The sequence below is a fragment of the Pezoporus occidentalis genome, unplaced genomic scaffold (genome assembly GCF_034315485.1).
Source record: "Pezoporus occidentalis ecotype Australia unplaced genomic scaffold, CSIRO_AGI_Poc_V1 ctg208, whole genome shotgun sequence".
NCBI classification, from domain to species: Eukaryota; Metazoa; Chordata; class Aves; order Psittaciformes; family Psittacidae; genus Pezoporus; species Pezoporus occidentalis.
The window spans coordinates 617,886-633,137 of record NW_026913943.1 but is presented as its reverse complement, the minus strand read 5'-3'; the positions used below and the strand labels follow the sequence as shown (position 1 = coordinate 633,137).

The following is a 15,252-nucleotide window of genomic DNA, read 5'->3' as shown; positions in this document are numbered from 1 at the left end:
GGCAGCAGTGGACAATGGCAGCAGTGGGGTGCCAACGGGGGGGTGACGGCAGCAGTGGGGTGATGGCAGCAGTGGACAATGGCAGCAGTGGGGTGCCAACGGGGGGGTGATGGCAGCAGTGGGGTGACGGCAGCAGTGGACAATGGCAGCAGTGGGGTGCCAGCAATGGGGTGCCAGCAGAGCCCCTGCCACGGCCAAGGTCACCCGCACCCCACCGACCGCGTGCTGGTAACGCCGCCAGCCCCGCCTCGGCGCGGGCCAATAGGACGGGGGAAAGGGGAAGAGCGCGGCGCTGATTGGTCTAGGTACCTGGAGGGTGTGTCCCGCCACCGGGCTAGCGGGGCGGAGCGAGACGCTGATTGGCCCATGCGCGCAGGGGCGTGTCCGAGCGGGGTATGCTAGGCGCCGCCGAGCGGGACCGGGCTTCGGCGCAGCGCTGCGGGCGGGTAGGAGGCGTGCGGGGCGGGCAGGGAGAGGGAGAGCCGGGCGGGCAGCGCCGTCTCCAGCCACCGCTGTCAATACAGGGGGGTGCGGGAGGTGATGGAGCCGGGATCGGGGGGGCACAGAGCCAGGCGGAGATGGAGCCTCAGGGCTGGGGTTCATCACTGCCGGGGTTAAACCGGTGTCCCAATAAGAGGGTGGAAATGGGGGGCTTTTCCTGGCTAGGGAATGGGGAGCTTTGTTTCCCCTGAGCTTTCTGCAGGTTCGCCGAAGGCGCTGGGTGCAAACCCTGCAGTGACCTGTGCTGGGGGGGACGTGCTGGACCCAGCCGTGCTGCTCCCACCCAGAGCACTGTGCCCAGCCCAAGCGTTTCTGAATGTGGGAATTCCCACCCTGCCAGTGAGGCCCCAGACTCAGGTAGGAGAGCAGCTGAGCACCGCAGCCCAGCGAGGCCAGTGCACAGCAGCCCTGCGCTGAATAGACTTTAGCAGCTTGGCATGGGCAAACTAAGTGTGGTTGCTTAACAACCTGCTCACGGCCCTTTGCTGGCCTCCCATGGTTAATGGGTAAAAGGAGGCATTGTTCTCAGCCAAGGCAGTAAGGGGGCTGTCATGTCTGCCCAGGAGCAGTGGTCGCACTGATGGGGCCAGAAAGCTGCTGCCAGGCCTGGGCATTACATGAGCTATGAAGCCAGAGCTGCTGCCTCCCGGGGTGCAGTTCCAGCCATGCTCGCTTCAGTTAGGGTTTGGGGCAGGACTCAGACCTGTTGGAGATTTGCCCTCATGGCTGTGCACAAGGGAAAGCAGCAGAGAGGTTTAACCATGCTGGGGGGGATGCACCGTGCATGAAAACTGAGGTCTGTGGGTACGAGCACCTCTCTGCCTTTCAAATTACACAGCCTGCGTTGTTTAATCACGCACTGTCGAGCTGGGAGGGGGGAGCCCAGGTGAGGCAGTGGTGGGAGGGAATCAGATATTAAGCACTGTGATTAATGGATTGGTCTTAGATTAGCAGGGAAGCTGCTTTTTCCAGGGAAGATATGGGATGGGAGCAGGCTGCATGTAGGATTGTGGTGTGGAAGCCCCCACAAACTCTCCTCTCCACTGGCAGGTGACCTTGGACCCAGTAGGAGAATGGCAAACTCAACACAGGGTGACGGGGGCCTCCCCAGCGCTGCGCTCTGGGCCTCCCATAGGAACATGGTGATGGAGCCACTTGAAACCAATGACCCAGAGGTGAGAGCCCCTTCCTGGCCTCTGCCCAGCAGCTGCTTTGTTCCTGCTGACCTCTTGGAGCCAGGAATGAGGCAAGGAGACAGCCCAAGGCTGAGCTGGGGGGACCCATTCATCTTCTATGCCCTCTTTGCATGGAGGCGAGAGGGAGGACATCCTCCAACCATCTGTATGGTCATAACTTCACATCTATGGCGCATGCCCCTCTGCTTGAAGCTCTGATGTCCACACCAGAGTAGCCAGGCCATGTGGCTGTTGCCCATGGATCTCAAGCCCAAATGACAGCTGAATTATCTGGCAGGTAGAAACCCAAATCAGGATGAACTGTTTGTGATCAGCTGTACGAAGAAGGGATCTCATCTCCCTTCTGCAGCACCTTTCCAAGCCTTTCTCCATTCCCTGTGGCAGAGCCAGCATGGGTAAGGCTGTTTCTCTCCTCTCCTCTCCCAAAGGTGCACAACATCATCAAGAAGGAGAAGCAGCGGCAGAGGCTTGGGCTGGAATTAATCGCATCAGAGAACTTTGCGAGCCGAGCGGTCCTGGAGGCCCTGGGATCCTGCCTGAACAACAAATACTCCGAGGGGTACCCAGGACAGAGGTAACTGACCCCAACCCAACCCAAACCCAACCCTTGCAGGGAGGGAGAGGAACCACCAGGCCTCACCTCTGGGACATTCTGACCCTCTTGGCTTCTGTCCTTGGCCACATGTAGGACAGTCTCAGCAGGATCACATCTGCTGCAGCTGCTCTCCCAGTGGTTGCCACAAGTGCAGCAACATCCCAGTTTCTTCCCAGCTTGATCACTGGGATGGGTCTGAGTCATGGGTTTGGTTTTAACCCCTGTTCAATGCTTCCCTGTCAGGTACTATGGTGGGACAGAGTTCATAGATGAGCTGGAAAGGCTGTGCCAGAAGCGAGCCCTGCAGGCGTACCAGCTCGACCCCCAGAAGTGGGGGGTCAATGTCCAGCCCTACTCAGGTAATGGGGTGCTTAGGAGAGCCAGCCCAGTTGCACTGACCTCTGCATGCCCCAGCACTCATCCCTGTCTGTCCTGGTGTACTCTTGCTGCAGGGTCACCCGCAAACTTTGCGGTGTATACAGCCCTGGTGGAGCCCCACGGCAGGATCATGGGGCTGGACCTGCCTGATGGAGGCCATCTCACCCATGGGTTCATGACAGAAAAGAAGAAGATCTCTGCCACCTCGATCTTCTTCGAGTCCATGCCCTATAAGGTACAGAGAGATGCTCCAGGGTGCTCCTGTCATAAGCGTTGGTGCCTCTTAGCGTTGAAAGTGTCATTCTCCCAGCACCCCCTTCTTTATTATGGTGCTACACTTGATCTTCACCCATACCAAGGTGACTGAACCCTCCTCTTCCTCTCCCAGGTCAACCCCAAGACCGGTTACATCGACTATGACCAGCTGGAAGCAAACGCCCAGCTCTTCCACCCCAAGCTGATCATAGCAGGTAAGGATCAAACCCTGGCAACATGCTGGCAGGAGCTTATGTGTGTCCCCCGCTTGACTGTCCCCACTGTAGGCCTGGACCCATGGCTGTCCTCCCATCCACATCCCATCCCATCTCCCTGCAGGTATGAGCTGCTACTCGCGCAACCTGGACTATGCCCGCATGCGGAAGATCGCTGACGCCAACAGTGCCTACCTCATGGCCGACATGGCCCACATCAGCGGGCTCGTGGCTGCAGGTGTGGTGCCCTCTCCCTTTGACTACTGCGACATCGTCTCCACCACCACGCACAAGACCCTGCGGGGCTGCAGGTCCGGCATGATCTTCTACCGCAAAGGTGCCTGATCTGGCTGAGGAGCAGGGAGAAATGCTCCCCGCAGGCTGGGGGGGGCTGCAAGTTAAAGCTATTCCTGCTCTAGCTGGGAAGGAAGGGGGGCAGGAAGGTCTGGGAGCATCTGCAGAGCTTCCCAGGGCCAAGAGTGGCCCAGATTTGAGGAGGAACCACCACCATGCTTGCCTCCTGAGTGACCTTGCCCTCCCCTCCTGCAGGCACCCGCAGCGTGGACCCCAAGACAGGCAAGGAAGTGCTCTACAACCTGGAGAGCCTCATCAACCAGGCAGTGTTCCCTGGGCTGCAGGGAGGCCCCCACAACCACGCCATTGCAGGTATGCATCCAGGCTGGCCACCAGCTCTTGGTTGGCAAAGGGAGTTGGCAAGGATGCCCTTGGCTGGGCTCTGACCCCTGGTGTGGTGTTCATGGCAATGACACCAGCCTGCCTAGGGAAAGGGACTGTCCCTGTTTGCTCAGCTTCCATGATGACTTCTGCTGGCAGTGCCACACATTCCTATCAGCTCTCCCAGTGGGATGCACCAAAACTCACCCTGCTCTGCCTTCCTCCAGGGGTGGCTGTGGCGCTGCAGCAGGCCATGACACCCGAGTTCAAAGCCTACCAGCAGCAAGTGGTGGTGAACTGCAAGGTGCTCTCCACAGCGCTGACAGAGCTGGGCTACAACATCGTCACTGGTGAGGATGGGTCTCAGTGGTGGGATAGGGCTGAGCTTCCTTCTGCCCCCAGAACCAGGGGCCCGATGGAATCCCAAGTCTTTCTTTGCTGAAGTTTCCCATGGGAGCAGAGCCTACCCCGATCCCACATCCCCACCATCCCCTCTCTTTGCAGGGGGCACCGACAACCACCTGATCCTTGTGGACCTGCGCAGCAAAGGCACGGATGGCAGCCGGGCTGAGAGGGTGCTGGAGCTCTGCTCCATCGCCTGCAACAAGAACACGTGCCCTGGTGAGGGATCCCACAAGCTCTGCCTTCCCCTGCCTCACCTGCTGGGGATCTCCTGTGGGCTGTGCAGGGATCCCAGCTCCAGGTCCACGCTGGCTGCTGGGAACCAGGCTGAACCCCTTGCATGTGATGGGTTTGGTACCGGGTTTGGTCACACATGGCTTGTTCTGGTGCAGGTGATGTCAGTGCCCTGCGCCCCAGCGGTCTGAGATTTGGGACACCAGCTCTCACCTCCCGTGGCTTCCGGCAGGATGATTTGCGCATGGTGGCTCAGTACATCCACAGAGGTGAGGCTGGGGCAGGCTCGCAGCTCCAAGCATCAACGCAGGGCAGCCCCTCTGGGTGAGGAGGCACCACCTGAGCCAAGCTCAGGCTTCTCCAGCAAAAGAGCACACACAGAAGTGAAGAGTAATTGTCCCACTTGCACATCTAGATGTGTGAGAGCACATCTGGCCACAGCTGGGACTGACCAAACCCTCCCTTATTGCACAGCACTGGGCTGAAAGCATGCACCTTTTGGTTCCATTTGTCCTCAGGGGTCCCATGCTGGTTTCCCAGGGCAGAGTCCCTCCCAATCCTCCTCCTTCCCTCCCATCCCAACCCCTTCCCTCCCCTGTGTTCTGGGGAGCAGCCCCAGCCCTGCAGTGGGGTGCACAGCACCGAGCATCGCATCTTTCCCCCCGACAGGGATCGAGCTGACGCTGCGGGTGCAGAAGGACATGAGCCCTAAGGCCACGCTGAAGGAATTCAAGGAGAAACTGGAGGAGGAGAAATACCGGAAGGAGCTGAAGGCGCTGAAGGAGGAGGTGGAGGCCTTCGCAGGGACCTTCCCACTCCCGGGGCTGCCGGTCCTGTAAAGGGAATGCACCCTCCCCGCTCCTGGAGCCGCGGAAGTACCCGGGAATGCAGCACAGAGACCAACACACCCCGGTGCGTCCTCCCAGCACCTACCTCCCCGCTGGCACCCGCTGTGGTGCAGCAGCAGCAGCTCCTCACTGGGCTCCTTCTTACCTCCCATTTGGGGCACAGGACCCCCGCGGGGGGCACCAGCCCCTTCACCACTCAGTGTTACAATAAGGACCAAGCACGTTCCGCCTCATGGCCAGGTCTGATCCAGCTCTCGTGGCCATGGAGCAGTAGATGAGGACACGCAGGAGGGACACGGGGGCCACCTGTATGGAAGCCACCCCCCTGCAGCCACATGTGCAGTGCTCAGCTGCACAAGAGCCTTGACAGTGCTGCTAAAAGACCCCCTGCTTTCAGCCTCGAGGATTCCCTGCTCTCCATTTGCACCTTCCAGCCTCCACAGGCTTGGACAAGGCCAAGGTCTTGTCCCCAAGGAGCCTTCCTGGGATCACCATCCCATCCTATCCCGTGTCTCTGGGATCTTCTGAGTTCTCCGAGCACAAAGTTGAGGTTAGAACCACGTTTTAATGAGCACGCTCAAACGAGGAATGGACCCACAACCTAGGACCAGGAGTAGAAGCTTTAAAAACCACAGGCGATTCCTTTGTTGCGTTTGCTTTTTCTTTTGTATTTCAAAAATATCTGAACCCAAATAAATAATTTTTCTTTTTTTTTTTTTTTTTTTTAACCTTAAAAGTACATTTTTCAGACGCCTTCATTTGGTGTCGACATCTTGTTAAACCCCAGGGTTTAACACCCTTACAGCCACGACACTGACACGTGCTGCTTGGATTCCTCCCGCTCGCACTCGCTCCAACTATGGCCACAAGCACTCAGCACGCACAGGCACACGCGCGCACACTGAACTCCACATGCAGGAATAGGATACAGTGCTTTCAAATGAGATGAGAGGATTCAGCACAGCCTCCTCGCAAGCCCTCAGAGGCGGCTCTGAGCCCGGCCCCATCCCTGTGCTGGCACCGAGGCGCCGGTGGGACCGGGTACCCTGTTTCTGCCTTCCAGTTAAAACACATCCCAGGGACCCCTCTGTTATGGGGGTACATTGTGCTGCTCAACCATTGTGTTCCTGGGGCACTCTCCCCCTCAGCAGCATTGAATTCCCCATCACATCTTAATCCAGGAGCCTTTGTAATGCCAAGACACCAAGTCTACCACGTGGGCTGTCACCCACCATCAGAATGGGGGCTCCGGGCCCCCCATGCTCAATAGAACCCAAACAACTGGCCTGGGCACATGGAACCACCAACTGCCACCCTCAAACACCACTCCCACCCCGTACAATGTGGTGAATATTGCTAGAGTATAGGCAGTACTTCCCCTTGTCAAGGCAAGGCAGCTTTTAGGAGCTGCTCAGAAGTGATTGCTACCAGATGGAAGTAAATCCGAGCACTGTTCTCCGAGGAGTGAGTGCTGTGTAGGGTTGAGATCGCCTACTCCTATGGCTGACCCTCCTCGGGATGGGATCTGCAGGCAGCTCCGGGCTAGAGCAGAGCAGGGGAAGAACAGGAGCCTCCCAGGCAGAGGGGATAGAACAGGGGAGCTCCATCAGGCTCAACACCTCCCCTCCCTGACTGCCAGCAGCGAGAGGAGGAAGCCGGAGCTGCCATGCGGGAGATGGGAACATGCTGGCAGCACGCAGGGAAGCAGCGAGGGCCATGCAGAGCTGAGGGAGGGATGGGCAGTATTGCACCGGGAGGAAGCTGCACACACACAGGCCAAGATTCCCTGCGGGAGCTGTCAGTGCGAGGAGTGGAAGTCTGTTTCTATTGGAAACTAGTGAGGTACCACAGTGAAGATGAGGGAAATGTCTTAAAGTGCCAGTACAGGGATCTGCTCTGTACGGGAGGAAGGGTCAGACAGAGAAATTACTGAGTGAAGAGGAACTGAGCTCTCAAACCACCCAAAGCACTCAGACTTCCCCCAATTCCTGCTGCCATTGAGGCACCACGAGCAGCAAGGCTCTGGCTGCACCAAGCTGCCACAGCCCCACGCAATTCCCCCTTTCCCAGAGCCCATGTTGCTGCTGTAAGCCAGACTGAGGAGACCAAACACCCCAAGAGGTGTTTCCCCACAGCTCCTGCTTGAGAGCAGAGCTGCAGATAGTGCAGAGCTCCTGTTATGACAGAGGTACCCAGGGCATCCTCCCCGACCAGATGTGGCACGGAGATGAAGCAGGTCAGGCAGGCGGTGGTGCAAGTATTGCTCAACACGGATCTTGAACATCAGCTTTGACAGAGAGAGCAATGAGTTCTTTATCCATTATGAGTGCAGCTGAACACCAGAGGTCGAGACCACTGTGAGCAAGAGCTCACCCATCAGCCTGGAGGGAGACAGCAGTGAGTCAGCAGGAAAGCAGGTCCCACACTGAGCCCTCCTCCAGAGCCACATTCCAGGAGGGATGCAGGAGCTTTTGACTCCCTCGCGCGTCACCTGCATTACTCATTCACCAAGATGCCTCTTTCCCTGGGGAATCTCGCCTCAGCTTCGGTGTGGAAGCCGTTTGGGTGCACACAAACGGAGCAGGGGACACCTCAAATCACCTTTTTGATGGACACGGAAGTCTTTCACAGCAGGCCCAGCTCACACACGACACAAGGGCACAATCCAGAAAGGAAGAGGCCTTTAAAAGTGCTTGAAAGGCAGTCAGCCCTGCCACAAGCACTCTGCTCACCTTCAGCCACGCTGCTTCCCCTCTGTGACCTCAACCCGCAATCCCTGACCTTGGAAATCCCTCTGGAGAGTATACCACAACCTCGCTGTGCACCACCAGAAACAACACTGACGTTTAAAACAGCCTTGAATGTAAAGAAGAGAGAGGCAGCAGCGGTGCCGAGTTGCAGATGCTGGTGCCCAAAGAGCCTCCTTGCCTTTAGGACACTGGTTTTGGGGTGATGTGGTTCTCCCAGCAGTATCAGTGGGTCTGTGACACGTCTGTACACAGAACCTTCCCTGGGCTCGGAAGGGACATCACCTTTACCTCCAGCACTGCCTCACAGCATCACCAGAAACAGAGGTTTAAAGCAAGAGATAAACCCAAAGCAAACAACATCAGCTCATTTTGTACCATCGCAGCTCTTCTCCCCCCATAATCAGTGCTAAAACACAAATAAAACCAAGGCTACCTTCCTAGCAAGGCTTTTCTTGCTTAGGAGTACCACAGGGGCTGCTCTGGCCACATAGCACTGGGTAGAACAGACCACAGCCTGGTATGAGTGGCCAAGGAGCAGCATCTCCTCCGAGACTCCATATGGAAGCGCTGTGCCCCCAGCACTGACAGGAACAATGTGGGGCTCTCACCACTCCAGTGGCACAACCTTAATGGCACAGGCAGCAGCACAGAAGCTTTGAAAGGAAAAGCCCTCAGCATCCAGGCTCAGAGAACAGTCCTGCCCCGTCCAGAGCTACCCAGGAGCGCCCTAGGAGACAGGACAAAGGCCAGAAGCAGCATGCGGTGACACTGACCCTGCTGTGCCACACTGCACAGAAGTCAACTCCATGCCAGAAATAAACCCAAGCAAAATAAGCTATTACAGATACCTGGTACATCCGTCCCTGATCTCTCCTGAGCACTCATACCTCACCAGCCAGGCAGCTGCTCTACCAGCCTGCTGCCTCAGAGCATCACTTCATTGCACTGTTCCATCCCCCCCATCACAGAAAGCACCTAAAAACGAGGCTCCCCACAACTCATTTCAGCCCCTTTCTCTCTACTTAAAAGGCCTCCCTCAACCTCATGTGCTCTGATGATTCCCAGCTCTTTCCCACCCTTCTCAGAGGTGCAAACAGGACATGACAAGTTACAAGGCACAGTGCTCTGCATTCATGGCAGCAGGTGAAGCCTTCCACGTTCTGGATCTTAACAAGGCTGAGAGAAACTGAAAAACACTTTCTGGAGGGAAGCATGTGCTTCCACTGTGCTCCCACCCACCCAGGGACAACCTGTCCCAGGAAGCACCAGGGAACTTGGATAAACACAGCAAGGATGGGTAACTGCAAGCTGCCACCTTGCCAGGGAGCTTCTGAGCTACACTCACATGAGACACTGGTGGATTAAAACCTTCACGTCTCCATCCTGGCTCCATGGAAGGGACCAAGAGCATTTAGGGATCTGGCAGAAGCATACAGAGCACTGGTGTTTTGAGGGCTGTGCACTAGTATTGATCCCCGACACAGCCCACCTCTCTCCATGCCCTACTCCCCCTGGGATGCTGCCATGAAAAGTTAACAGTGCCCCTTCTAACATTTACAGAGTGCCCGGTGGTTCAGGTGATGGAACATCTACGTTCTTGGCTATAGGGAACAGAAATCCAGTCCCTGAGACATGGATTTCTGTGGAGCAGAGACGCTCACAAACACATCGGCTTCTTCACCCCTTCCTGATGGATGAGAGCTACCGCAGACAGCGATGTGAAGCAGGGATGAGCTCTGTCAGACCCCAGTGCAGACAGCCCCCAGGAGGCTAGATCTTGTACAAAAAGCTGGGCACGTAGTCAAAGCGGAGCAGAGGGCTCAGCCCCTGCCCGGGCTCCTGAAGGTACTGCAGCTTCAGCAGCTCTGCCAGGTACTGCACGATCTTGATGTCTTCATTGACCAGGCCCAGTTGAAGCTTCAGAAAGTTCATCCTGCGACTCACGATGGATTCTTCAGGTTCCCTTTCGCTGATGGGAAGGTGCAAATGGTGGCAGAAGGTGAAGAGGAAGGCTTTTGAGCACAGCTGGGTGAGGATGCTTTGGACGTGCATGTAGTAGGTGCTTCCTCGCTTGATCTGCGTGCGGTGATCCGCCAGCCGGGACACCACGGAGCCTTTGTACAGAGGGCAGCGCAGAGTCTTGCTGTCAGCATCCAGGATGCTGATGTAGCGGCTGTAGCGGCTCAGGGCGTGCAGCACGTTCACCCCGGCAGGAGACACCGTCCTGGAACAGCAAAGAGAGAGGTCACGGCTGGAGGGGACCCTGCAGGTAAGCAGCAGGTTGTGTCCATGCCCCTCTACTGCACTGACTTTCCCTTAGCTCACAACATGGTGCACGAGCCTCCGCGAGGAAACAGAGGCTAGCAGGGAAAAGACCAGCCAAACCATCTCTCCAACTTGCCAGATCCCAAAGGAACCTCAATCCATAGATCCCTACGTGCCCTCATCCACACTGTCCATGTGCTGCTTCATGAACCACCGCATCATAGGGCAGCTTCCTCCCTCAGTGGCAGGAGTGGGAGCAATAGGACACCTCTGGTGAACAGAAGCAAATCTTCCTTCTGGATGTGACAAGCAGCATCCAAACCCCAAACCTGCCCCCCATCCTTGACAGGAGCTTTACTTCCCCCCCCGCCCCATATCACTGTTATGGGAGGGAGCTGCTCTGAGGTGGTCAAAGCCCTGAGTGCAGCAAAACCTTCCTCCTTTCCAAAGGGAACCATCCTTAAACCAGAACATTCCCTGGCTGAGCCTGGCCATTTCTCATTCAGGTGCCAACCCCCAGCACTGTTCACAACGTGCAATTACCCAACGAGCCCAAATGTATGTTATTTAAATGCAAATGACAAGCCTACGCCAGCTCTGCCTTCTGTTCCTCAGTTCTGCGTGGGTAAAGTCGCTCGCGCTTGAGAGACAGCTCCCAGCCTCCAAACAGGAGCCCCAGCTCGTGGTGTCAGGGCTGCTCCTGTGCCCAGGCACTGTCTGGCCTTCGAGACACAGTGTCCTGAACCAGAGGAATGAATCCAGCCTCCCCAAAGCCCTGGTCCAAATGGTTTGCTGAGAGCAAAACATCATTAAATTCAACAGGCCATTAGCATTCCATGAGGAGCCTTGAAATGACTGACACACGTAACAAGCAGTGCTCCAAAATAAGAATGCCTTTAGTTTATAGAAATTGCAATTAACCACAAACACTGAGCAAGGAGGGAACACTTGGGGCTTTAAAAAACCTCACCGACAGACAGGGAAGTTGGGGAGTGCTGGTTCCGGAGCTGTCATCCTGCCTCCCCAGCACAGAAATGAGGGGAAACTCCCAGCTTGAGTTCATTTCATCCCCCACAACCCCCAGCAGCTCAATTCTTAGCAGCCCAGAGCCTTCTCTATGGTTTGGTTTTCATGCTGCTCAGAAACAGGCTTTCAGGAGGCTCTGGGCAATGGGGCTGCCGCTTTGACTCATGCTGTGACGGCAGTGGCCATTCCCTGTCACGCACCCGCAGCACCAAACACATCCTGGTAACACACACAAAGAAAACCCTTTTCCTAACGAAGGCAGGGATGAAATCTTGAGAGCTGAGCAACTGCTGTTTGTTGATATAAACCACGAAGCCACATTTGAGGTCTGGATGGTGGGGAAGGGGTGATGGTCTTCACCTTGAGCAGAGGTTCACTTTGCATCTGACCTGCAATCCCAACACCACAGCTCCCTGGAGCTATTTTCCTGCACTAAAGCTTGTTATAAATAAGCCTTTGTCCATCTGCACTCCCCAAAGGGCTCCACACCTCCACCCTAACCCATGACACCCAGCTGCACACCCTCACCAACACAGCCCAAGGTCCGATTTCTGACCTACTGCACCTCATCCCTTCATTAGGGTGCACAAGGAAAAACCCTCCTTGTATCAAAGCATCCACTTAAACCCCTAAATTCCAGCTAGAAATGTCAGGAGTTTCAGCAGGAACAGAGCACACAAGGAACTCCAGGAGCACTCTTAGATCCTCCTGGAAACCAGCAGGACTCATGTTTGTTCTCTGCTTTGCCAGGCTAAGACCTAAACTAGAGGGAAACCTCCTGGCCAAGACACTAGCATGAGCCAAAATGCACACAGATGTTCTAAATACCAATGCTTAAGTGAGGCTGGATGGAAAGAGACAAATCCCCCTTCAAAATACATCCCGCAAGCAGAAATCCATGGCGCTGGCAGCGACCTTTGGGGGCACACGAATTTCCCCCCCTGAAATTCCCGCTTAGGAGATGATGTTTCCATTAAACCCCCCCAACATGACACAGCAAACAGCCCGGATTTACCTCTGGAGCCCGATCAGCTTCCACTTCTGGAAATCCACAACGTGCAGAGGGGAGGTGACCCAGTGCTTCACAGGCTTGGCATAAAGGCCGCAGGTGGGCACGAAGATGGAGAGCGCCGTCACGAGCTTCTTGACTATGGCTTCCTCCTCCCCCAGCACGATGAGGGTCCTGCCGCTGAGCAGGGAGTAGATGGCAGGGTGGGCAAAGGGGTATTGCCTGATGAACCTCAGTGCGTTCTGCCCAGCCTTCTTCTTGTGCCTGTCAGCCCCCTGGCAGGCAGGGTGAGCTGGAGAAGGGGTCCTGTCGGAGCACGTGGAGGCAGCGCTGCTCATATAGCTCGTGGAGTCTGAGCACTCATCCAGGCTGCTCTTACTGACCTCCCTGCTGCCTGCCATGTAGCGAGAGTCAAGCTCGTAGGGCAGGAGCCCCCCCGAGATGCCATCGTGGGAGGGGAAGCTCCCAAAGGTCCCATGCAGCCCCGGCTCGGATGCCCGGTACGGCTGTGGCGGGATCCGGACCACCCCATCCTCATCGCAGGGCTTGTGGCCCAGGTCAGGCAGAGGCTCCAGGAAGTTGGGGCTCTCCTTCCCGATACAACAAGCAGAATCCACCTGCACCAAGTTCTCCTGCTGTGAAACATCTTCCTGCTCGTCAGCGTCATCCAGGTTCAGCCTGGGGGTGAAGCGGAGGCCTCCCTCTTCATCCCCCACATAGGGCTCCTCGTTAATGGCACTTGGGTAACTCGCTTTGAAATCCTCTGGGATGAGCGACTCGGAAGGACACGTGCTGAGGACCTCAATGCTGTCCTCGCTGACGGTCCTCCTGCTGCCCACCTTGCTCCTGGCCACCTGAGGGCTGGGGCTGACGGGCAGGCTGGCCTGGCTCTCCGACTTGGGCAAGCCAGAGGCAGACTTCTCCGTTCCCAGCACCTCGATGCTCTCACCGCTGCTGATGCTGCCTTTGAGGTCTGCATCCAGGTAATCCAGGTTCTCCTGGTGCTCAAACGTCACAGACTCGCTCATCTGGGGCTCCTGGGAGTCCTCAGTTTCCTGCTCCATCTTGATGGGCACGCACTCCACGCTGGACTTGTAGGCTCCCAAGCTGATGACCACTGTAGGAGCAGGGAACTCTTCCGCACACTTTCCATCTCTAGCATCGTGACTGTGCCCCTGGCAGCCTCTGTATTGTTTTCCAGGTGGTTTTTCATCCAGATAAGACGTATCCTCAAAGAGGAAGTTAGTTATGGTCTGTTGCTTTAGCAGGGCCCTGCTGATCTGCTCTGTCAGGAGGTAGCACACATCCCCTCTGAAAGTCCTCTCGATCTGGTGCAACTGCTCCAGGGTTTGGGTGAAAAAATACACATCACAGAGCTCCTCCAGCGTCTTCAGCTTCTTGTCAAAGCATTTGGCAGACTTGGCTTTGATAAGCTTGGGGGTATAGGACGGCACATGGGTGTAAAGGGGAGTTTCAGCAGGGTCGGAGGTAGTGGGGTCCCGATCGCAGCCCGCGTTGGCCTGATCCAGCAGCGCACACTCCGGCTCATAAGGGTGGAAGTCAGATTCCTTCAGCTTCCTGTAGGGATATGACCTGATTTGTTTCAGCAGGTCCTGGTGCTCGATGATGGACTTCTCCACACTGGCCAGCTCGTTGGCTTTCTCAATGGCTTGGGTGGTGTAATACCCCTTGTCGTTGGCTTTCTTCTGCACCTCGGTTTCGTTGTGCAGGACGGTCCTGGTGTAGTCGAGATCTCTCAGCTTCTTTTCCAGTTCATCAGCGAAAGCTTTCCGGTTCCCTGTCTTTAAGCATTCGGAGGCCTTGGAAAACTCAGCAGAGAGTTCCTGGAACTGCTGCATGATTTTGTGCTCATCAGCAGAAATATACGCCATGCAGAAGGGCCTCACGAACCCCCTGGCTTCCAGGTCATAGAGAGTCAAGTGGTGCACGTAGGCAAAGGCTCCCTCCTTCGAGTCCCCAAGCACCACTTTGGAATCCTCCACGAAGTTCAGCTTCGGGTACGCAGAGCCGGGAGGATGCCCCACGAAGGAGGCCTGATAATCCACAGACATGATCCGCAGGGAGAAGTAATTGAGATCGAAAGTCCCCGATACTTTGGCATCCTCGGGGATGGTCAGGAGGGGCTGAGGCCCCACTTGCTCCGAGAACTCGGAGATGAGGATGAAATCCCGGCTGAACTTGGAGTTGGCCACCTTGGCCCAGGGGTTGGCGCCCTGGCCGGCGAAAGGGAACAGCGGCACCGAGTACTCCTCGGGCAGCGGCGGCTCGCTGTACAGCTCATCCTCCAGCTCCTCCTCCCGGGTGAACGCCACCACATCGGGGGCGCTGATCATATTTCCCTTAGGACGGGACCGACATGGAGCAGCGAGGCCCCGTCCGGTCCCCCCCCGCCGCCACCGGGCCCTACGGGAGGCCCCACCGCAGCCCGTGTCCCACCGCTGGGCCCCACCACGTGTCCCGTTGTTGTCCCGCCGCCTCCTCACGCCTCGGCCATGGCCGGGCCCCGCCGGCCCCGCTCCGCCGCCGGCCCTCACGGACGCCGCAGCCCCGCAGCCATCTTGGGATCACATGACGCCGTCACCTCTCACCCCGACAGCAGGAAGCGAAGGAGACACCGCCGCCTCCCCCTTCCTTCTTTACCGTTGTTTTTAAGCCGCCGCTATCCTTTCGCGTTAATTCAACCGGGAGCGGACGGTAAACAGGGGCGGAACGGCGAGCGGAACGGTAAACAGGAGCGGGACGGCAACCGGGCGCGGAGCATCATGGGAGTTGTAGTCCTTTAGCGCTTTACGGCAGAGCGAGGGCAACCGCGCCGCGTCCCGCCACTTTTTGCGACAGAGCGCGGAGGTGCGTGAGGAGAGAGTTGGGGTTGCGAGGAACGG

The 15,252-nt window shown here is 56.9% G+C and overlaps 2 protein-coding genes across 3 annotated transcripts; one reads left to right on the top strand and one right to left on the bottom strand.

Moving 5' to 3' along the window:
• Nucleotides 1-421: 421 nt before the first annotated feature.
• On the top strand, nt 422-6,012 carry SHMT1 (serine hydroxymethyltransferase 1). Of its 2 annotated transcripts, none has more exons than XM_062618997.1 (12): nt 422-446; nt 1,552-1,676; nt 2,126-2,271; nt 2,536-2,651; nt 2,745-2,905; nt 3,059-3,140; nt 3,265-3,477; nt 3,690-3,806; nt 4,043-4,165; nt 4,320-4,436; nt 4,610-4,720; nt 5,121-6,012. In XM_062618997.1, exons 2-12 carry the CDS (start codon nt 1,575-1,577, stop codon nt 5,288-5,290), a joined length of 1,458 nt encoding a protein of 485 aa, XP_062474981.1. In that variant the 5' UTR covers nt 422-446; nt 1,552-1,574; the 3' UTR covers nt 5,291-6,012. The 2 variants fall into 2 exon arrangements, with proteins under 2 accessions (XP_062474981.1, XP_062474979.1); XM_062618995.1 differs by lacking the exon at nt 422-446 and adding an exon at nt 691-858.
• Nucleotides 6,013-6,028: 16 nt separating this feature from the next.
• On the bottom strand, nt 6,029-15,113 carry SMCR8 (SMCR8-C9orf72 complex subunit). The gene is made up of 2 exons (XM_062618990.1): nt 12,356-15,113; nt 6,029-10,273 (listed from the first exon to the last, which is right to left on the bottom strand). The coding sequence occupies exons 1-2, from the start codon at nt 14,701-14,703 to the stop codon at nt 9,820-9,822; spliced, it is 2,802 nt and encodes a 933-aa protein (XP_062474974.1). The 5' UTR covers nt 14,704-15,113; the 3' UTR covers nt 6,029-9,819.
• Nucleotides 15,114-15,252: the final 139 nt, after the last annotated feature.

What these genes read in the sequence shown, in the direction of transcription:
- SHMT1 (XM_062618997.1), top strand. Translation starts at nt 1,575, where the DNA reads ATGGCAAACTCAACACAGGGTGACGGGGGCCTCCCCAGCGCTGCGCTC. An exon ending in GAGGGGTACCCAGGACAGAG is followed by an intron (nt 2,272 to 2,535) that starts GTAACTGACCCC and finishes CTTCCCTGTCAG; the next exon opens with GTACTATGGTGGGACAGAGT. An exon ending in TCGAGTCCATGCCCTATAAG is followed by an intron (nt 2,906 to 3,058) that starts GTACAGAGAGAT and finishes TTCCTCTCCCAG; the next exon opens with GTCAACCCCAAGACCGGTTA.
- SMCR8 (XM_062618990.1), bottom strand. Translation starts at nt 14,703, where the DNA reads ATGATCAGCGCCCCCGATGTGGTGGCGTTCACCCGGGAGGAGGAGCTG. An exon ending in AAGCTGATCGGGCTCCAGAG is followed by an intron (nt 10,274 to 12,355) that starts GTAAATCCGGGC and finishes TTGCTGTTCCAG; the next exon opens with GACGGTGTCTCCTGCCGGGG.